General features: G+C 44.0%; 2 protein-coding genes across 2 annotated transcripts in view; both read left to right on the top strand.

Annotated features, from left to right (window-relative positions):
* TTYH2 (tweety family member 2) overlaps positions 1 to 3863 on the top strand; it is a 102448-nt gene extending 98585 nt beyond the window's left edge. The window contains exon 14 of the mRNA XM_053298422.1: positions 1353 to 3863. Coding sequence (XP_053154397.1) covers positions 1353 to 1433 — 81 coding nt within the window. The 3' untranslated portion in view covers positions 1434 to 3863. The remainder of the gene's footprint in view (positions 1 to 1352) is intronic.
* Positions 3864 to 13116: 9253 nt separating this feature from the next.
* DNAI2 (dynein axonemal intermediate chain 2) overlaps positions 13117 to 23156 on the top strand; it is a 45826-nt gene continuing 35786 nt past the window's right edge. Inside the window, exons 1-2 of the mRNA XM_053301072.1 lie at positions 13117 to 13271; positions 21270 to 21460. Coding sequence (XP_053157047.1) covers positions 21278 to 21460 — 183 coding nt within the window. The 5' untranslated portion in view covers positions 13117 to 13271; positions 21270 to 21277. The remainder of the gene's footprint in view (positions 13272 to 21269; positions 21461 to 23156) is intronic.

Genomic DNA, 23156 nt, shown 5'->3' with positions numbered 1-23156 from the left:
CGCTTTCTTACCTCCTCGGCACCACTTTCTCTCGGCCATTCGGCCGGCCATGAACCTGCCCGTCCGCTTTTCCCCTAGCAGCTCGCTTGCGAACTCTCGCAAGAGCTGCCACGCATGGGATTAGCTATGGGTATGTTTAAGATAATTGTAGATAGGTAAAATGGCAGTAGTATGGGAAAGGGGAGAAGTTACTAATGACATCACAATAATAGTTGTTAGATGCCTATCAGCTGGGGGGAGAATATAGTTCCCTCCCAGTAACAGGTGTGTTGCTGGCTGTTGCACTAGTATCCTTCTAAGGAGCTTCATCTGTGTTTCCCATGTTATGCTCCTAACAACCCAGCAAAGCAGCTTAGGCTTGGGAGATAATTACTTGTCCACAGCTACCTAGTCTGCTTCATTGCTGAGTGGACATTTGAACCCAGGACTCCCTGATCAGTCTATTGCTCCAACTACTGCACCATACTGGACAATATATGGTGTCTTTACAACAGATGTAGTTCCTTGAGGGAATGCATGTGGATCCCCACCCCCGTGAATGAGGACTTCTGTTTGTTCATAGTATGAAAAACAGGAATCTGCAAAATAACTTGGACTTCTCTCTAGATGTAATATGTTCATTCAGGGGATTGCAGAAAGCAGACTGCAACTGACCAATGTTTACAAATGTCATTTAGAGTCACTTGAATGCTTCAAGGCTGGAGGAATGGAAGATTGAAATTCTTATCCTTTACTGTGGGGGCAACTCCAAACTGAGTGTGTTAACAGCTGAATTGTGTGCCCCAAAAAACATTTCCAAAATAGATCCTCCTTCCCACCCACATCCCAATTCTTGAGTGGAGAAAATTCACATGTTCTCCCTCTGCTGGATGTCTTGTTTCCCAACTGCTGCCAGTGTGTTTTCAAAATAACACATGGTATAAAACCCTTGGCATTATCACGTTTCTTTTATTCTGGATGCCTTTCTGTTACCATCTCATTTCATTCCACTCCCTGCCAACTTTGCTGGTTCCAGTACATGAAACGGGCCAATTTCAAGAACACTTGCAAAAATTTAGACCTGATATGATCTGTTTTGTCACGTTTAATGTTGCTTGTGTAGGACTCTACACAGTCACTTAGTGCAGGGATTCTCAACTTTGGGTCCCCAGATGTTACTGGACTTGAACTCCCATAAACCCCAGCCCCAATGCTCCTTTGGCTGGGGGTTATGGAAGTTGAAGTTCAGTAACATCTGGGGACCCAATGTTGGGAATCCCCGATTTAGGGGATTGTACAGTGATCTGTCAGAGCCTAAGCTGGTAGTTGGAACTGCAAGGTATGACTTCTCTCCCCTTCTCTTCTCTCCCTAGTATTCTCCAAGTATGCGAGCCACCTATCTTTCGGTTAATGATGATCACAGGCGACAGTACGGCAGCGAATTTCCAGCCTAGCAGTCAACTGGTAGAGAAAAACCCACAAACAATGTTTCTATAGTGGAACCCGGCAACAACTGAAGGTGTGTGGACTGCAGGGACTACGATTGCCTCATAGTGAAATGGCAGAGGAGGACAATTGGAGAGGGAATCAGTTGAAGACAACACCTGCTGGCATTCTGGATAGTCTTCCAGGGGTTATCCCATGTGCTTGACTGGCAGCTTTTTTCTCCTAGCGTTTAGTCTTCCTCTCTTGCACACATAGGATACTACCCAGTGCCTCCATCCTCTGAGCAAGCTGCTCTGAAGTCTTCTCCTTGACTTGACATCTCCGGCCCCCTTCCTGCCACCAGTGCATTGTCCTCCCCATCCTCTTTATGTGGCGGGTGGGGAAATTTGGGTATGGACTGTCACAAGTTTGTGCCCAGGCCATCAGTTCCTGCTTTCCCTCTGCACTGACTTTGGGGCTATTTTGTCCATTGTTGATGATGTGGCTCAGGCTTCCTTTTATTTTATTCGAGCAAATAAGACCAGTACACTGTACAAGTAAATAGAAAACTGACGCATGGTGTACAATGACTTAAGGGAAATGGGGATGCTGGCCACAAAAGAAAATGCTCCTCATCTCTGAGTCAATGCAATACCAACCACTAGAGTGATTTTCATGTTTTCCTCTGGAGAGGGTTCAAAACAAAGCCCTGATGCTGACTTGGCACTATGCTACTTTTTACCATCATCATCCCTTTCAAGAGCACCAGTTTTGGTGTGTGTGGTACAAGCTCCATGCAGTATTCTCCCTTGTCACCTGTTCCTTTGCTCCTGCAGTTAACAAGCCACTTGCCTCGCCAGCCATTGTTGTGGGGGCCTCAGGTATTATTTGGAACAAACTGAATTTTTGTTCTGTGTATTTTTGTTCTGTATTTCTTTCTCCCAGTGTTTTTATATTGACTTTCCAAAGAAGATAACCTTTTTTGGTTTTGGTTTTTAAAATTTATTAAACATGGTTTTTATATATGTATAAATATTTTGCAGGGCTTTTTGTTTTTAGCACTGACTTTTTTTCTGATGAAAAGAAACATTAAAATGAACCCTCCCAAGGCAATGCAACTCTGTGGGAAAACTTTAACTCATTCAAGCATTCTTTTCTTTTGCTGTGTTGGGGGTGAGAGAAGTATCTGTGAAAATCAGGTTGAGAAGTGATAGCTCCAGAGCACTGCAGTGAAGATGCTGTTGACCAACAATGTGTTAGCACAATCTCCTTTGAGTAACATCTGTCTTGCAATGACAGAGTTGTAGCAGCAGCTACATCCCTCTTAGAGGGTCTTGAAAGTAACCTCCTATCGACACTGATCAAGGAAGTCTTGCTAAATGAACTGCTCTTCATCACTGCAGTAATGGCTAGCATAGTTTTGGCTGTCAATACAAATAGAACTTGATTCTCCACCTCAATCCACAGGGATCCTCTATGCCTTTCTCTTCCCATGCCTGTCTCACTCCCCCACTGAAGGAGTAATGGGAGATTGCTGAGGGACAGGGAGAAGTGTAAAAGGATCAAAATCTGTCCAAATCAATAAGTGAAATGTTCTTTCATTTACAGGTTTTCCAGTTCTGCCATCTTACTGATCTAATTGCAGCTTTTGGCTAAACCAGTTTAATTCCTTTTTTAAAGTCTGTGAGGCTGCATTGGCTTCGGCTGTGTTAAGTGACTGAATACCAGTTTCAGGAGAAGGGCTTATCTTCATCTCCTGCTTGTGGGCTTCCCAGAGGCATCTAATGGGCCATTGGGAAACCGGATGCTGAACTAGATAGGTCTTTGGCCTGATCCAGCAAGGCTCTTAAGTGCTTATGAGTTTCCCCCCACACCCGTGAATGTTTCCTGGAACTTCATACCTTAAAATTGTTGGAAGAGAAAGCAATATACAACACTCTCATGGGAACACAAAGGGATGGGTCTGCCCACCCAAGCACAAAGAACCCAGAAAATACATTCACTCCCAAGCATGAGCACTGCAAATAAGACTTCAAGTGCCATCAGTTTGGGACAGTGAATTTTCAGCTGCACATCCTTAGGAATTGCTTTTGCCAACAACTGCACAGTGCTAAAAAAAACTACAGGGGTATAAAGTTGTCGTCCTAGGCATGCAGTGCCACATAGAGGTTTTAACAATGTGACAGCAATGACTCATTTTGTCTTTTATCAAGGATAACTTGTACACATAATATACGGCAACATCATTTGTACATTCATCCTATATGTGATTGACTACAACTTAAGGCATGGGGAGGTACACCCTCATTTTATGCTTTTAATCTCGTCATTGTAACAATACCGTTGAAACTGTTTTTAAAAACGCATGTGAACTAACCTCATCTCGAGCTCCTCTTGGAGCTATGCCTGATTTGTATGTACTGACTGGGAAGCAAATAAACACTTGTACTAAAAGGCAACTTCCAATTGCCTGAGTTCTTGAAAAGTTTGTGTGTTCAGTATAGAACCATGTGTTGGCCACAACTGAATCTAATGAGGAATAACCACACATTTAAATACCAGTTTGGGGAGGGGGGCACAGCTCAATGGTAAGGCATCTGCTGTGCCTGCAAAAAGCCCAAGTTCAATCCCTGGTATCTCCAGATAAGGCTGGAAAAGACCCCTGACTGAAACCTTGGGAGAGCTGTTGCCAGTCAGTGCAGACAATATTGAGCTGGATGGACCAATGGTCTGACTCTGTATAAGGCAAATTCCTGTGGTGTTACGACCAGAGTGAATTGTGTACCACTGACTATAAAAACATGGCCCACATAACACGCAGTGGGCTGTCCTTTGAAGTGAGAGACCTGTGTGGCTTCTGAGTGAACTAAGAGCTAATCCCTGCTGCTGGTGGAGGCAGGGCTGTTGTGTGCCCATGAAGCAGTGTACAATTGCCGCTGCACCACTAATGCCATGATTCCTAATGGCAATAGCAGCTCAGCAACAATGATTCACAGCTTTGTGTGCACACGGCAGTGTCTGCCTCTGCTAGCAGCTGGCTGGCTTGGAAGCTGCACGAGTGTCCCTCTTTGAGGGGTGGTGTGCTGCGTGGTAGGTGAGTCATGCATGTACATGCACAAGTCCTTGAACTGCCGTGGTCCTTTAGGAATATTCTATTAAAGGTCTCAAATACAAGGAAAACCTGTGCTTGCACAGTGAATAGTAGAGTCTAACTTCAGCCCCACAAACTGGTTTTAGAAATTGGTGTGGTCACTGCTGTCCTCATAAACACTGGAGCTTGACTACTGCGATTTTTTCCTCTATATAGGGCTGCCCTTGATAAGTGTGTCTAGTGGTATGAAACATGGTGGTTGCATCATTGTTCTAGCATGTGCCTCAGTTCATTATTGCCTTTCAAGTACAACCCAAGGCGCTGATTGTTTTTTTCTTATGCATTTTTAGCCTACTTTCCATATGGAAAATACTCTTGAGACCACCTTGCTGTGTGTGTCTGTCACAACTTCACAATGCCTTTACTGATTTGCACCAAATTTGGTACAGATGTTGTGGCACATGGTGAATGGCGTGCTTTCTGATGACATCATGCACCCCAATCCAAGCTAGCAGCCACATGGAAAGTAGGCAGGTCAGTTCTTACCTGGAACATAGGAAGCTGCCATATACTGAGTCAGACCATAAGTCCATCTCGCTCAGTATTGTCTACACAGACTAGCAGCGGCTTCTCCAAGGTTGCAGGCAGGAATCTCTCTCAGCCCTATCTTGGAGATGCCAGGGAAGGAACTTGGAGCCAAGATGTTCTTCCCAGAGCAGCTCCATCCCCTAAGGGGAATATCTTACAGCGCTCACACTTCTAGTCTCCCTTTCATATGCAACCAGGGCAGATCCTGCTTAGCTTAAGGGGACAAGTCATGCTTGCTACCACAAGACCAGCTCTCCTCTCATCTGATTTGGCCCTTTATAGTTTTCTACAAATGGAAATGGTGTCTATCGTTCTCAAATGTAACAGCTGCTCTAGGATAAGTAGGGGTTCACGTATGTGCCTGCTTGATGGACCACCCATTACATTCTGCACTCATTGGAATTCAGACTGCCTTTGGCAAACCAGGAAATATAGTAGTTCTTTTTTAAAACACATACAACATCACTAAAACATCTGCTGGCAGTATCTCTTTTACACCATTGACAGAATCTCATGATAAAGGTTGTCCTGGATTGTACTATTTTGGACGGGATGCATATTTGAAAGATCCCCAGGATAAATATCATTGCATGTAGGAAACCAGCAGGTTAGTGGGAAGAGGGTTCAGCCCAACTTCTTTCTACATCATGTGCTGGGGAGGGTGGTTCTTTTTGGTGGGGCAGTATTGAAAGCATTGCTAAACACTGTTTGATCCCCCCCAAATGCTGTTGAGCAGTTGTGACAATCCCACTGTAGACCTGCTGTCTTCAGAACTGGGAAGTGTTCTGGTTGAACACATTCCAAGGCTTGGCTCTTGGATTTGGAGAGGAGTGCCACCTTATGGCAAAAGCTGTCCTTGCACTGAATGAATAAGACTACATAAGAACACCCATGACAGCCCAGCTGAACCATTCCTCTGTATTATCATTGGCTCTTGGCTCACGCAGCTGGAGCATGTTGAGGCATTATAAATGTTAATCACAAGAGGTTTAAAGGGCATTAAACATCAGTAAATCTAAAGCTACTGTCTGATGCATATTTCAACCGCTATTAAAGCCAAATTGTGTTGGAAAGGCCAAATAACTGCTGCCTCCTTAATAACCGTGACACCAGGTCACACGCTACAATTAAGTGCTAAAGGCTGGCTCAGATTTTCTTCTATTTTGTATTTATTTAAAGTGTGTAATGTGTGTGTGTGTTATAGTCTCAAAGCAGCTAAATGCCCCTTATGCTCACCAACCAAGCATTAACATATGAAGCAGAGTCTCCTCTGCAGTTCTTACTAAGCCCGAAGAATTGCATGGGAGCAAACAGTTCTACAGATACATAGGGACCAAACCATTTAGGGATTTAAAGGTAACAACCAGCACTTTGAATTTTACTGGCTTCTGGGTGCAATTCAAGCAGTATCAGAGCAAGATGCTCCATCTCTTGAGACTCCCATCAACAAACTGGTGGCAGCATTTTGTACCACTTGTTTTAGCATACTTTGCAATGGCAGGCCCACATGCAGTATGTTGCAATACTTCAAATGGGGTATGTCAAAAGCATAAGTGATGAGCAGTGTTCCCTGTAACAGGGATTCCCAGATGATGTTGACCACAACTCCCATAATCCCCAGCTGCAATAGTGATAGGCTAGATCTACCTTCTCCAGGAAAAAGAGCAAACTGGCACATAAACCAAAGCTGTCTGAAGACACTCCTGGCCACAGCTGCCACCTGGACCTCCAGCAGCAAATCTGAATCCTATCTTTGGTGCTAAATATTCTGAACAAAAAAACTTCACCTACATCTAACACTGGGATCTAGGGGTGCAGAGTTACAGCTCAAGTGGGTGATGAACCAGGAAAATTTATTATGTGGCTTAAACAATTTTGAGAGCTCCACACACTTGGTACCTGCAATTCCTAGTCTTAAAACTGAGAACATGATGATCTGGTAATGCACCACTCTTGCTGTTTTCCTTCTGCTATTTAGATGGGTGACTTTTTGGTAAACTTTGCTGCTTTTTTGAAGTCATTTCTTCACTATCTGACTCTGTTCCTTGCCTATGTAGGCCCTAAATAATTTTTTAAGCATTTAAAGCAAGTTTTCAAAAAGGTTAATTGAAACACACACAAAATACCATATCAGGTCTCAAGACCAACTTCTGCTTTAAACGGTTTCTTCCCAGCATAACAAAATGCTACAAATATGCGCTGCTTCGGCTGATATGCCAGTGGCATCCATTTCTTGAGATAAATGAGCTCAGAACAATGGTACATATGCTGGGAATCTCCAGCCTTGACAACTGCCTTTGCACATAGTCTGCAAACTGCAGTTGGTACACAATGTGGCAGCCAGGTTGGTCTCTGGGTCATCTTGAAGAGAACATATCACTCCTACATTAAAAGAACGACACTGGTTACCAGTAAGTTTCCAGGCAAAATACAAGGTGCTGGTTATAACCTACCGTGTTTCCCCGAAAATAATACAGTGTCTTATATTAATTTTAGCCCCAAAAAATGCACTAGGGCAATTAGTACATCAGAAATTACTGCTAGGTCTTACTTTCGGGGAAACAGGGTAGAAACCTTCTTTGTAGAAGGTTCCAAGTTCCCTCCCTGGCTTCTCCAAGATAGGGCTGAGAGAGATTCCTGCCTGGAACCTTGGAGAAGCTGCTGCCAGTCTGTGAAGATAATACTGAGCAGTATATGGCAGCTTCCTATGTTCCTAAACAGGAGACAGAAGGAGGAGGAAGTGCAGTCGTGTGGCTACCAGCATTGGCAGTGCACAGTAACTAAACAATTGGTGAGGTTGGTAGTGTATGTGCCCTACCAGGCAGTATTGTAGCTACATCCATGCTGGAGCCAAAGTTATGCCTCTTTACTTATTTCCTTAAAGAATTCTTGTAAATATTCCTGTATCTGCTTAATGCAGCTAGATTAATATTGGTAAAACACTGAAAAACCTCTACATCCACCTAAAAACAAAATGGCTGCAGAAAATTTGGGAATTCGACTAAAATGATTAATCGCATCTTTAAAACTGAATAATGATTTCAGAGAGTTTATAACTAATTATATTTCAAGCGATCCTAATAATCCTCTGGTAGATTACAGACTGGGAAATGGAAAATGTTAACCTCTTATAAATCATCCAGAATGTTCAATAATTTATAGGTCCGATAGTTTCTTATGTATGCTGTGTGCATTTTGTTAATATATGTAATATCTGTTTATATAAACTCTAAAAAGCTTGGTCTAGGAGCATTTCCTAAACTGCACACTCGATCGTTCAGAGGGAATGCAATTTCATCCAGAACAGTCTTAACACTTTTCCCCAAATCAGCACTATGTCTTGTCTGGATAAAGTTTCTGTACCTAATGGCACAGCGGGGAAATGACTTGAATAGCTAGCCAGAAGTTGCCAGTTCAAATCCCCACTGGTATGTTTCTCAGACTAAAGGAAACACCTATATCGGGCAGCAGCAATATAGGAAGATGCTGAAATGCATCATCTCACACTGTGCAGGAGATGGCAATGGTAAACCTGTATTCTACCAAAGAAAAACCACAGGGCTCTGTGGTCACCAGGAGTCAACATCAACTAGATGACACACTTTACCTTTAAGTTGTTCCTATTATCCAAGACCTTACTTGCAGTTCCTCAGAGTTTTTCCCAATCAGCACTATGGCTGAAGAGCCCCTGGTGGTGCAGTGGTAAAACTGCCGCCCTGTAACCAGAAGGTTACAAGTTCAATCCTGACCAGGGGCTCAAGGTTGACTCAGCCTTCCATACTTCCGAGGTCGGTAAAATGAGTACCCAGAATGTTGGGGGCAATATGCTAAAAATCATTGTAAACCACTTAGAGAGCTCTGGCTATAGAGCGGTATATAAATGTAAGTGCTATTGCTATTGCTATTATATGGGAGGATCCAGTGATCTAATTTAGGGACATTACATTTCCCCAGCATTCTATCATGGTAACTGGGAAAATATAATTCTTTCCCTTGCTACACAGGTCATTGTGACTTCTTGTCTGGCTGTGGTTGTGCAAATACCAGTTTGATAGTGTTAACATTATAGGGGTATAGCAAGGGCCTATGTTCAATGAATGATCATGGGGGAACACCTCCCCCTTTAAACCTTATTACTTTATTTTTTACCTACTGCTGCCACTGCCAACGTTTCTGCAACTAATCCTCCTCCTCCTGCCCCCACTCACTCCTCACTCCCATTGCTTGCTCCTGTCCCACTGCTTCTTGCCCCTGCTGCTCCTTATCCCCATTCCTCAGCAGCTGGTTTGCACAGCAGTGGGGGAGGTCCATGACTTCTCTCCTCACTTGAATGAGGAGAGAAGCCATAGAGCCATAGCACATGCACCCAGGTTAGGCTTCAAGGTGCAAGCACAGAGTGCATAGCCACACAGGTACTTTTGCTGTCTTGCTGTTCTCAGCATAAATAGGGCTGTGAATAAACAGCACAAAATGTTTGTTCCTGAGTCAAAACGGCTCAGCTCAGGCCCTTTTGCCAATTTAGGATCAGACACCCACCAAACCACCCTGAGCCATTTTGGAAGGGCAGTATATCAATCAATCAATCAATCAAAACAGTGCTGTCCATAATGTCATTTCCATTTCTTTGCTGGCTTGCACAGCACTGAGGGCTTCTGTGGCTTATTTCCTCATTTGAGCAAGGAGATAAACCATGGAACATTTTCCAACCGCTGCACAAACTGGCTACCCAGCAACAGAGGCAAGGAACAGTGATGGTGAGGAATGGCAGGGCAGAAGGCACAGTGAGGGTGAGAGGAAGCAGAGGAGAATGCAAGCCATGGTTGCCAGCAGGGCAGGGGCAGGCGGGGCAGATAGCAGGGGCCCTGGGGGGCCTGTCTTCTTTGGAGACCTTTAAACCATTAGGGACAGCCCTCATTAGCGATATCATTTATAAGGCGAGACCCTCTTGTACATTCCACCATTCACTGAGGTGCAGTTGGTGGGGACAAAAGAGGCCTTCTATAGTGGTGGTGCCTAGAACTCCCCGATGCAGGAGGCTTATCTGGCTCCCTTTTCAATTGTTTTAAAAATCCTTTTGTTTGGGAAGGTGTTCCATTCTGTGGTTTATGCTCATTTTCTCTCCATTGTCCCCCTCTTTATTTTGAAACTGTTTTGTTCCATGTATACCTAACAAGACATGAGAGCCTCCTGTAGGAGGGGGAAAGCGATATGTGATATTTTTAAAATAAACAGCAACTCCAGCCTATCATGTCTATACCTTAGCAACATTAGCACTTACCCTGCAAAAGAGGGACTAGTCTCACTCGTCTCCTCCCTAACAAAATCTTCAACTTTAGTTTTGGAATTTGATCAGAGCTGGTTGCAGAAGGGGTTCCTTCTCTAGAGTAGCTAGGCTGAGCATGACTCATGTGGCCCACATACTTTATGTAAGAAGACTTGAGGGGTATATCCTATAAAGAACTGAAATGCAGTAAAGTGCACTTTGAAGTGTGCATTAGAAGCTCCTAGCAAAGGTAGAATGTGCTTGAAGTGGTGCAAAAATGCTCTAATCCCCCAAACAGATGATGCTGCTCAACAGATGAGTATTTGTTGCACTATACAATAGCTTCCTCTTGTGTTTTTATTGCATTATTGTGATGGTAGCTGAAAGCTAGCTAGCATAGCATTTTATTGGTTTTTATTAATTGATTGCTTTGCATTGATCAGGAAAGTGAGACATACGTGTTATAAATAAATTAAGAGAGAACAATTATAACATAATGCTGCACAAGCATTCATTTGCCCTTTGCAGTGGAGTCCTGTGATTCTTGTTTTCTCTCAGTGATTGCTTAATGTTCTGACACCTGTAAAGTCAAATCTGAATAAAATTGGAGTGAATGAGTCTAGAAGTCAATTTCCATATCCTAATCCATATCAGTGGACTTTAAAATGCTACGCGAGTTTGATATTATTCCAATGACTCACACTTTCCTATCCCCTTCTGAATGTTTTCCAGCAACAGCATATTTTTACACAGAGCCTTTATTATGCATTCTCTTCTGTTCTCCTGGGCTGCTTGCGGCAGTATCTGGATGTAGGCCTCTGACAGATGATAACTGTTTTGATAGTGAATGGCACTGCTTATGACTGTTGGCAGTGCACGGATGTTGGGTCACTGGATGCTGTAATAAATCATTAAGAGAATACAAAAAAGAGCAGTCCTTTCTGTCTGATTCTCTTCTTTTGAAAGCATGTCATGTGCCTGTGGGAAACAGCTGGGTAAGGATGAAATTTGTTCCCTTGTGAAGCCTGGTCTTAAAAGCTGCTCTCTTCAATCAAAACTCTCTTCTTTCACAAAAAGAGGGTTGTGTTTTAAAAGAGCCAGAAATTCATACAGACTGATGCAAGGCTCTTGGGGAAACACGGATACCTACTACATGGCTGGTGCTTGCAAACCTTCCCAATCACAGATTGTATGGGTGGATACAGGGTCAGCTAGTTTCGGATGCCTGCAAATAATAATACAGTACTAATAAATTTACAAGGAAGACTTCACCTGATATATTTTACCTGCATAATAATTTTACAGTTGTGATAAGGAGTGAACCATGTGATAGGTAAGCACTTCCATATTGGGGTTATAACACTAACAGCTTGGATGAGGAATACATCTGGCAATGAATAAAGAGGGTGCACTCCTAGGGATTGACCATGCATCCTTGTACTACTGCCCCCCTAACCAGAATGACTTTCTTTTGCCCTCATGCAGAAATACCAGTTTATTTTATTTTTACATTTAAAAATATTCTGCTCTTCCACCAGGGAGCCCAGAGCGGTGACATGAACATCCCTGCTGGATCAGGCCCAAGGCTTATCTAGTCCAGCATCCTTTCCCCCAGAGTGGCCCACCAGATGCTCCTAAGCCCACAGGCAAGAGAAGTGAAGGCATGCCTCTCTCATGCTGTTACTCCTGCATCTCTTATGGAGGCATCTTGCCTCTGAGGCTGGAGTGATGGTTACATGGTCATGTTTATCCTCACAACAAGGCCGAGAGATGACTGGCCCAGAGTCACCCAGTGTAGTTTCATGGCTGAACAAGGATCTGAATTCGGGTCTCCTCTGTCCTAGTCCAACACCTTGCTCACTAGTGTTCATGCTATCATTATTGTTTAACACTCCCTCTGATAGCATTAACAGGTTCTCTTCTAATTCATACATCCAGGCTGCAGCTTGGTTAATGTTGTAAAGAGATCCGGGCCACAGAAGTATAAAGTCTAGCCTAGAAGCTGTTGGGGAGGGAGAAGGATGTGCAGCTTTGTATCTCTATAACATTATGAGGGAGGGTTGGTGATTGCCAGGTGACCTTTTATTTCAGAGTAGCACTACCCTAATATAATGGCAGTGTGAGTCTACCTGGTTCTACCTCTTCTAGGGGCTCATGGCTTGTAGGGCTTTGACAGAGTCTGTCTTAATCTCAGCTTCCCATCTGTCCAATAGGACTAATCATTATCTACTTCACAGGCTTGTTGTGAGTGAGGTTGACAATATTGAAAGCTGTGAAACGTTCTGCAAATTACAAACACTAAATAAATTATAAGGTGTAATATGCTTTCAGCTCTGTTGAAATAGAAGAGTTGTTCTTCAATTTTGACTAGATTAAGCGAGCTTACTTACAACTCATGGTTCCAGAGCTGAAGCCTGCTTAGAGGTCCTACTCTTTGCCTGGGAAATCCTTCCTATAAGTTCAGGGGTGTGAGGATGAGGTATAGACTGGCAAGATGCAAAACACTTTGCACATGCCAAGAGGCCCGTTTTCTGCATTTACGCCAGTGCGCACTGCCTAGCATCGCAAGCTGGTTCCTTGCTTCTTGTGCTCTGAGTCTGAGCACTCCCTCCCCTAACGGCTCAAAAGAAACCTTGAGGACTGAATGCATCCCATATATAAAAGCTTTTTCGTGCCCTTCAAAGGGTGGTAAGAACCACACTAGGGAACGAGAGGAGGGGGAGTTTGTCTTCTCTCCTTTTCCCGCCCCCGGAGCCTTCTCAGATGGCGTCTCCCGCCCGCTGCTCCTCCAGGAAAGTAGATGCTCTCCGCCGCTCTCTTCTTTAGTCCCGCCCAGCTCGGCACGTGACGCTTGAGGTGGTTGCTAGGAGACTTGTAAACGCTGCTCCAATCGGCGGGATCTTGCACGACTGGAAGAGGAACCAGGTAAGGAGGTGCTAATGCAGGCAGCGGGGGGATTGGGGGAGTTTTATCTCTCTGCGTGTAGAATAGGCACGCGCACCCTTCACCGCTGCACCTCCGCTCTCCCCTCCCACTGCGGAATGGTGCAGCCCTGGCTCCCTCCTGCATACTCGAGGTGACTCATGATGAGGAGCCCCTTGCCCCCCCTCTCTCCTTCCTCCGGTGCTCAGTTCCTAACAAGTGGGGTTCTGGGGCTCGGGTCTCTCTGCCTGGCAGTCCTGATCCCAGATGTTTGGGATGCGCATTGTGGCTGTTCAGTATGATGAGGCCATCGATTCTGCACATACTCAGAAGCACTCTGTTCTTTACTCGTCGCATGAGCGAAGGCTGAGCTCAGCCACTGAAGGAAGCAAAGGAACCCAAAGCTCAGCCCAGGTGAGCCTTGGCTCCAATTAAAACCTCCCTCACTCCAGCAACCCCTTCCTTTCACCTTCAGTTCTGTTAATCCAAATTCCTACCTGCTGCCTCTTTCCACCTTCATTCATAACTCAGTGCCTTGCTCCTGCCCCCTAAATCTTCCTCCCGGTCTTCATCTGAGTCCCCTCTTTTAAATGGGCAAGTGCTCCACAGTTACATATCTTTTTTATATATATTAGACAATTTGATTGGCAGTGATGCAGAGTTTCTAGAAAGCTGTGGGCATTTGACCTGCGATTTTGGCCAGAAGAGGGATTGTAATATATATGCCTTACATTCTGGATTCTGGGAAGTTAGTTACTAATAGATATCTGGGAAAGTAGCTGCAAGTAAGTACAGGAAGCCCTTGTTATTCATGGGGATTCCATTTTCACCTACAATAGCAAATATGGAAACCATGAATAATGAAATCTTAACTATATGGGAATCCGGGGGTTAGGTTCCTGCACTTTCCCCCACTCCTAAAATCACAAAAAACGCAGGAGGGAAGCAGAAATAAAAGTGTTTCCAATAAAAGTGTTTCCTCCCAAGCCTCCAGATCGGCCAATTTTTTTAAAAAATGATTTTCACAGGCTTCCCTCCCCCCGCCCCCGCTCTTTTTCTGTAAACATGAGCCTCTAAATGACTCCCAAGCTGCCTCCAGTGGCCCAGGAACTGTGGATACACAAAAACTGCCTATTTTGTATACCGCAGATAATGAAACTGGGCCTCTAAGACCCATCCGCAGGCAAGCAAAACCGTGGTTGCCGAAACCATGAATAACAAGGGCTGAGGTGCACCTAGGTAATGTTGGAGCCTGGACCTAAAGGCACCCCCGCTCCCAGGGCCGGCTCTAGGGGATCTGGTGCCCAGATGCAACATTCTGTTGAGTGCCCTTAGATATCGTGAAAAATAAAAATTTGAAATACAATTAGTGTGTACTCAAAATCTAATACACAAAGATTTTATGTAATTAAGTACATAACATTGTATATAGTATAATTATGTATATAATATATATGGACTTTGAAGAAGCAAGATAGAAAAAGCATCGACACTTTTGAACTTTCATCCTGGAGAAGACTTTTGAGGATACCATGGACAGCCAGGAAAACAAACAAATGGATCAGGTTGGGATTATTATAGTGGATATGGCTGGGATAATTATACTAAGGTTTCAACCTTAGCTGAAGTAAACTTAGTTGAGTAAATGTCAGACTGCTAATTGTTTACGCTGATATAATATGCTGAGGCAGGCAGCTCTTCCCTCAAGAGCAGGGAAATGGGAACCTGTTTTCCACTCCTTTCAGGGCGCAGCTCCTCCACAGCTTTTCACCCTGTCTGATATCATATGCTCAGGCAGCTCTGTCCTCCCTCAAGAGCAGGGAAAGGGGAACAGTCGGACCCGCATGCAGGAAAACAACACAGGCTAGAGAATTGGTTTGGTTGGTTGCTGCTGCTTGTTGTTTAAACCTTTCCCCCAAAATTCCCACAACAAGCTCAGAGGGGAGTCACAGCAAGCACAGCGTCTGGAGTGCAGGAAGACGAAGGAGGCGCCAGCGGGAGATGGTTGGGATGCTGCATGCAGGCGCCAGGCAGGTCCATGTGATGCACAGTAACAGCGGCGCCAGCAGCAGCGCGCGATCGGGATGGAGCGGAGGGACCAGGGCCAGACTGGGGGCACTGAGAGGGCGGGGGAACGTATGTGGGGAGGGCGCCAAGTTTTCAGCGGAATGGGTGGGCTTCACAGTACTTCCCCCCCCCATTTAATAATTTTTTTCTGTTAACTGTTGATATATAAACTCTGTTTTCTGTTGTTGTTGTTGTTGTTGTTGTTTACATTTCATATCCCGCTCTTCCTCCAAGGAGCCCAGAGTGGTGTACTACATACTTAAGTTTCTCTTTCACAACAACCCTGTGAAGTAGGTTAGGCTGAGAGAGAAGTGACTGGCCCAGAGTCACCCAGCTAGTTTCATGGCTGAATGGGGATTTGAACTCGGGTCTCCCTGGTCCTAGTCCAGCACTCTAACCACTACACCACATTTATAAACATGCTACATGGACGATGCTGAAAGGCATCATCTCATACTGCGTGGGAGATGGCAATGGTAAACCCCTCCTGTATTCTACCTAAGACAACCACATGGTCTGTGGTCACCTTGAGTAGACACCAACTCAATAGCACACTTTACCTTTACATGTCCAGAACTGAATGAGGAGTGAGTGTGTGTGTGTGTGTGTGAGAGAGAGAGAGATCTGTATGTATATTCTTTAAACTAAGGTGTAACATATAAGTAAGGTATTCATTTCACAGCAATTCACTGGCCAGCATGAACAACCTCCTTCTTACTCCCCTCTATATCACCATTGAAACATACACAAGATCACACACAGGCTTTTTTCTTTGTGCCAATTAATCTCAATTTTGTGCATACATTCATGATTAAGCAGGCAAAACACTGAAGTAGTCCTTGCTCCTTATTTTCACCCTTTAAAAAATAGTCCCTACCTATTCCTGTAAATTCTACTCAATTAACTCAAAATAATCATACTGAAAATTAAATTGAGCATTATACTGCATTAAGCAACTAAAATATACTGCATTTTTTGCCCTGGATTCTACAGGCACTGCATGTTTTGCATTCAATACTCTGCCATCCCCAGAATCACAGACACAGTGATTTCATGCCTGATATCTCCCCATTTCACAAAACATCCCCCATATGCACCCTTCCATTTTTGCTTACTGTTTTTGAAATTTGAATGATAAAGGATGCTTCCTCTTTGAAATGAGACTGTGCCTGTGGTCTTGCTCCCCATGTCTCCTTTCTCCTCACTCTGATCTGAAGAGCCTCACACATGAGGTGAGGAGTGACTATGTGCATGTACAGAGAGTCTAGCCCAGAGAGCAAGTGAGGGGAGGAGGAGAGCTTCTGGTCAAGTTTGTTTGAGAGTCCCTTTGCAAAACAAAGAGAGTCCCTTTGTTTTGACTTGATGACTTATTGACTCAGACTGAGCAGAGGGCACTGGCCGCTGGGAGAACAAAGGGAAGCCCGAGTCCACCCCCACCTCTGCGAGTCTGTCTTTGCAATCCACTTCAGAATCCACTTGGCTGCAGATTACCTGCTCTGAAAGAGACAGAAAAGCCTGTTGCTTTTCTTCAAGTTCCATCGGCAGCGGCACCTTCCCAGTGGGCGGCACTCTGCGCCTCCCACAGCAAGCTGCGCCCCTATGCAACGCATCTCTTGCTTACTCTCAAGAGCTGACCCTGCGCCCCTCCCCTGCAAATTAAGCATCATCATACTTGGCTGGGCAACTACACCACCCAAGACAGATTAAAAAGGATTTGGGGGCCCCCAGGGGCTGTGGAGGCCCTGGGCTTCAGCCCCGAAGTCCAGGAGTAAGAGCATGTCTGCTGAAGGGAGAAACTAGTGCCAGTTTAATCCCCATGTTGGGACTTGAGACTACCAATCAAAATGTAACATTGCGACTACAAGGGAACATTTGTCAGCACTTCTCCCATTCATCGACAACACGATCTTTTGGAAATGAATTATCCAGTTCAATCTTTTCTATCAGACACATAGAGACTATTTTAATGAAATTTTATTGATCATTTTTCACCAACTTCATTGTAGTATATAAATATATTGAGTTGGATTCATTATATTTAATATAGTCTGGATAGTTCTTAACTAGATAGTTTTATTACTATTATATTAAATCAGTATATAGTATTTTAATTATTTTTGCTGTCTTGATATTGTCAAATCCAAACAGGGTTTTGTTTTCTGCTGCCACCTGTACACTCACCATTATAAGATGCAGGTATACCAGAAATCAGGGCCAGTCTTACCTAGTTCCACACATGAAGTAATAACAAATAGTTTTTCTTCCTGCTGCAACTCATTATTTTAAACCAGAGAACCTGAATGTGTGTACCCAGAGAATTGGCTGCTTACAGTATTTATTTATTATTATTTATTTAAAATATTTATACCCCTTCCCTCCAGTACACTACTGCTTAGGGCAGCTCACATTTATAAAATAGTTGCAATGTAAAATCAGACTAATACAATTAAACAAATTAAGCTAAACAATTTAAAAATCCAAGTTAAAACCACTATCTGAATTACAGATTTTAAAATTTCAAATTAAAAGTTATATTTTTAAAAAAACCTTAAAAACAAAGAATTGTAAAAACTCAAAAAAACTACCAGATATAAGCAACGTGTGAAACATTAAAAAGCCTCTTTTAAAAGATGTGTTTTTAGTTGTTGTTTTTAAAAAATCTCAGGGTGGGAGCATGGCGAAGCTCTACAGGGAGGGTGTTCCAGAGCCGAGAGACCATATAACCTAATAAGCCCTTTCTCTTGTCCCCACCAACTGGATCCCTGTCAGTGGCAGGGCCATGAGCAGGGCCTGAGATGATGAGCAGAGGGCCATGGCAGGTTCATATGGGTGAATGCGGTCCGAGAGATACCTCAGGCCCAAGGCATGTAGAGTTTTAAAGGTCAAGACCACTACCTTGAATCTAGCTCAGAAGTGGACCAGTAACCAATGAAGCTGTCACAGGATGGGTGTGATACTCGTGAAGCGACTTGCACCCACAAGCATCCTTTCAGCAGCATTCTGCACCAGCTGAAGCTTCTGAACCATCTTCAAGGGCAGCCCCACGCAGAGCGCATTGCAGCAGTCCAATCCGGATATTACCAAAGCATGAATGACTGAGGTCAGGTCCGACTTCTTTTCAAATCAGTAGGTTCAGTTGAGTAGCCCATCCCATTCCACTATCTCTTAGTGCTCACTCTTCACACTTGCTAGGTCGCCATGCCGCACTGATGACTGAAGCACAAAACAGTTCTCCCTTCTGTGAAACCCTTTAGAAGCACAGGAGCCACCTCAAGGTCTGAAGCTGGCAATCCCCTTGGCTGCCTAGTTTTCAGCCTGTGGCATTTCCCCCCATCCCCTGTCTTCTCCGGCTGCATTTCCCCCAGGTTCTTGTATCTCTGCTTTTTCATGTACTTTTCTTCAGTCACTTTGCTTCAGGCTTTTAGCACTTTTTGATTCTCAGTTGTTTCTCATACTTTAATCCCAGCCAAAGTGGCAGCTATCCCTTCCCACAGGAGTTGGTCTGTGAACATTTGCACCCAATAGTTTTGTTCCCTGAACAATGGAATGTTTGTGGACCAATTGAAACCAGAGATTTCACAGTCACAAACACAATGTGACTGAGAGGAGAGAGGAGAGGAGAGCTGGTCTTGTGGTAGCAGGCATGACTTGTCCCCGTAGCTAAGCAGGGTCTGCCCTGGTTGCATCTGAATGGGAGACTTGATGTGTGAGCACTGCAAGATATTCTCCTCAGGGGATGATGCCGCTCTGGGAAGAGCAGAAGGGTTCAAGTTCCCTCCCTGGCTTCTCCAAGATAGGGCTGAGAGAGATTCCAGCCTGCAACCTTGGAGAAGCCACTGCCAGTCTGTGAAGACAATACTGAGCTAGATAGACCAATGGTCTGACTCAGTATATGACACTTTCCTATGTTCCTACAATATAAGTAGAGGTCCTTGGGGCAGCCCTTCCATGAGGTGAGATGAAGCTGTCACCTCAGACAACTCATTATTGGGGCCCCAGCAAGGGGAGGAGGTGCTTTTGGTGGTGGTGGTGGTGGTGGTACACACAAGTGGGCAGCATTTAGAGCCCTGTCTCGGGCACACGGAAGTCCTGAGCTGCCTCTAGAGGTTCTTAAAGGCAAGTTGGAGGCCTTTTGAAATCCCTTGCCCTGAAGCAACTACTTCATGTTAAGGCCTATCTACCCAGAAACTTATTTTCCCTCAGAATTATTCTGCCTTCAGCTGAAATGCTGGAGGAAAGCATTCCTCCAGCATTTGGAAACCTTATTTACTTTTAACTACAGCTTCTCCTAACTGGCAAAGAAGACTGTCTGGAATATAAAGGATCTTAGGCTGCTTTAGCTGCTGCTTTTCCTGTTTTCCTTAGCACTGGAAGTCTTATTCCTATTATGTTTAACACACATTCAACTTGTGTACAGCTTATGTATGTACAGAGCTGAATGCATGTGGATCACACATTATGTTCAACATACATAGCATAATACACTTCCTTACTGTACCTTGTGTTTCATGGGAACTGCATTCAAATTCATTTTTAAAATAAACCAGTGTACAATCATTCAAACAAAAGCATGTATATAGAAACCTGCATATTTGTATGACATTATCGGTTGTCGTGCACGCGGGACAGGGCCTTCTCTGTTGCTGCCCCCAGACTCTGGAATGCTCTCCCGGTGGCTATTTGCTCCTCAGTTTCCATCACAGCTTTTAGAAAAAATGTAAAATCTTGGCTTTTTGCCCAGGCATTTATTTGATTCTCTGCTGCTGCTCTTTATAATCTTTATTGCTTTTATGCTTTTTGTTTTAATTTTTAAAATCAGATTTGTTTAATATCCCCCCCCCACACACACACACACTTAATATTTTAATTGTGTCTTTTTTACCATCTTGTGTTTAAAATTTTTTTTTGCTGTAAACTGCCTTGGGATTGCTTTAATGAAAGGCGGTATATAAATGTAACAATCAATCAATCAGTCAATAATTAATGTCCGAATAGGGTTGGAGTCTCTCTCTGTCCAAAGAATAATTTAAGACTATCCATACTTTCCAGAGACTGCTTTACTTTTCTATCTTCAAGGTTGTAACAGAGAACAGGCATGGAGATATTGCATCACTCATCATCAGTGATGTAATAGTCCCTGTCCAATTAGTACCTGTGATATTTGTGTAACCACTTGCCCATGGAAACTGTAAGATTAATTGATTCCCTAGCTGAAGGAGAAATTTAGCTACCGGGAAATGCTGGGGAAATGGAATATTCCCACTCAGAAGGAGGGGTGGTCTGAGACATTTTGCTGCAGAGGCAAAGGACAGCATCATGGCCACCCACCATCTGCAGGTGGCTGCTCAGCATTCTCCCAGGGCCGTGCTGCTGAGGCTGAGACAGCAACATGTGAGAGCTTTTAGACTATGCCACCAAGCCAGGCACTGGCTGAAGAGGTGTTCCTAGCTCAATTTGGTTGCAGGGGGAGAAGAGATGCACACCAGTGAGGTGAGAAAATGAACAGTGTGGCCCAGCAGGGCACAGGAGAGCAGCAGCAGTGAACAGCAGGGTGGTGTCTGAGGTGACAGAGGCCCCCTGCTGCCCCTCCTCGTGCCTGAGGTAACTGCCTCACCCTGCCTCATGGAAAGCCTGCCCCTGCTCAGAAGGGATATCTTGGATATGAAGACGTCTGGAGTGTTATTGTGACATTTGCACTTTGGTAGTCTCGAAAAAGAAAAAGTAAGATCAGTGCAAAGTGGTAAAACATCACGCATCTCATTATTTGCCAATCAGTTAATTAGTATCTGCTGTTCCAGTCTTTGCAAGACCCCTAAGCTAAGCTCTTTAGACTCTTCTTCTCCACCAAATTTCATGTTGTAGGGTGCAAATTATGCACTCGTGACAAAATTTGTGTCCAAGGAGCAAGATAGGCTTTTTCTCTTTCATTTGCAGTGAGCACCATGGAGATCGTCTACGTTTATGTGAAAAACCGCAATGAGTTTGGTCGACAATGCAACTTTTCCGACCGGATGGCAGAGGTCAATGTGGACATTCATCCGGATCCCTTGCTGGCTATGAATTTTATTGAGAGAGACCCAATTGATAGGGGAATACAGTGTGCCAGTGATATGTCAGAGCATGAGGTAGAATGCTTGATACTTTTTGTTGAAACTACTTGATCCTGAAAACTACTTTGTATAGTACATGAATCTTCAATCTGCAAGGGTCTCTCTGGTGATGAAAAAGGAGATGTATGGCTGATAGGATTTCCACTCTGCATAATTCTGCTAGCCAGGAAGAGGGGAGGATTCTGGCACAGGAGAATACAAGCAAGGGGTTTAGATTTCTGCAGTTTTTAAAAAACATTCTAAAATCTGCAACCAAAAACAATCTGGTTTGGTGGTGATTATTTCATTTATTTATAACACATTTTTATATTGCTCCATACGTAAGTCTCTTGGTTCACAATCTTAAAAACCACCACCACAAAATATTCATTTAAACCCAAGGAAGAGCCAGAAAACTCAAAGGCTTCAATGAAATAACATTTCCTTAATGTTTTTAATTAATTGCATGTATTTGGGTTTTGCTGCGCAGCCATGCAGACTGGACCTGTGCATATTTCCTCCCACCCTCGAAGGAAAGCTGAGGTTCTCATGACTCTGATGGACACTTAGACACAGGTGGTGTTTGGCATGCTCATGAACAAGTGAATTCCTTGGTACATCCCTCCTGTCTCTAGACAGGTAGCAATAGCATTGCAGGGAACACTTCTCCAACAGACCACACAAGGCAGGCACACTTTTATATTGAGTTTTCTAGCAGTCACAGTGAAATACATGCATTCATCTATAGCAGAGAAGAGAGAGATATGACTCAAAAGTTTATTCTTGCATCATTAAGCTTTTCTATAAAGTCCATATATGAGAGTAAGTGTCACCAGTGATAAGGGAATTGTATCACTGGTGTTTCTCTGTTATTGGCTGCTTGCAGGTGGCTATTGTTTTTAAGGGAGCTGAAGATGGCATGAGAGAGAGGCATCATTTTCTGTGCCCCCCCAAAAGCTGAGAACATAAATGATGTATTTTTCAAACTACTTTCAACTATCATCTCCTTCTCGTTTCAGAGATGCTTATGTGTTCAGCATGCACAAGTCAACTCTCATGCAAGCTGGCCATTTATTTTGCTCTATGAGATCCCTCTCATTTACATGGTTACATTGCCACCCCAATAATGGAAATAGCTGCTGGGGTGGGGCATTGCTCAGAAACAAGACCCATACTCAGCATGCACAGGGTCCCAGGTTCAATCCCTGCTAGTTTTAAAAAAAATCTCAGATAACAGAGATGGGGGAAAACATGGCCTGAGACCTTGGGCAGCCGGTTTGAGCCAGCAAAACCGGACTGCACAACTAATGGCCTGACTTGGTATACATCTTGGTATACGTATATGACTCGGTATATAGCTTCATGTGTCCATATATTGACTGTTGTGGGCCAAGTCTGTGTAAGTATGGGTCATGCTGGAAATTCTCACACAGTTATTTACATGGGAAGGATAATGTTGATTGTGGAGAAAAAGAGCAACAAGCACTCATGTAAAACAGCCCACAACAGTACGTTTACCACCACTGGGACCACTACCAGTGGGAAGTGCAATTTATTGCTTCCACTGTATTATTCCTTTACCATTGGTGATATGCAATTCCAACTGTCCATACAAATTCTCCCCTGGGTACCATAATACTTTAAACTGCTACTGGGATGTGTAGACTCCCAACAGGAATTGGCAGCATTGGTGGTATATTATCTAAGTCAGGGTTTTCAAACTTGGGTCCCC

This window comes from Hemicordylus capensis, chromosome 2 (assembly GCF_027244095.1).
Source record: "Hemicordylus capensis ecotype Gifberg chromosome 2, rHemCap1.1.pri, whole genome shotgun sequence".
Lineage (NCBI taxonomy): Eukaryota > Metazoa > Chordata > Lepidosauria > Squamata > Cordylidae > Hemicordylus > Hemicordylus capensis.
This window is presented reverse-complemented; position numbering and strand designations above follow the sequence as displayed.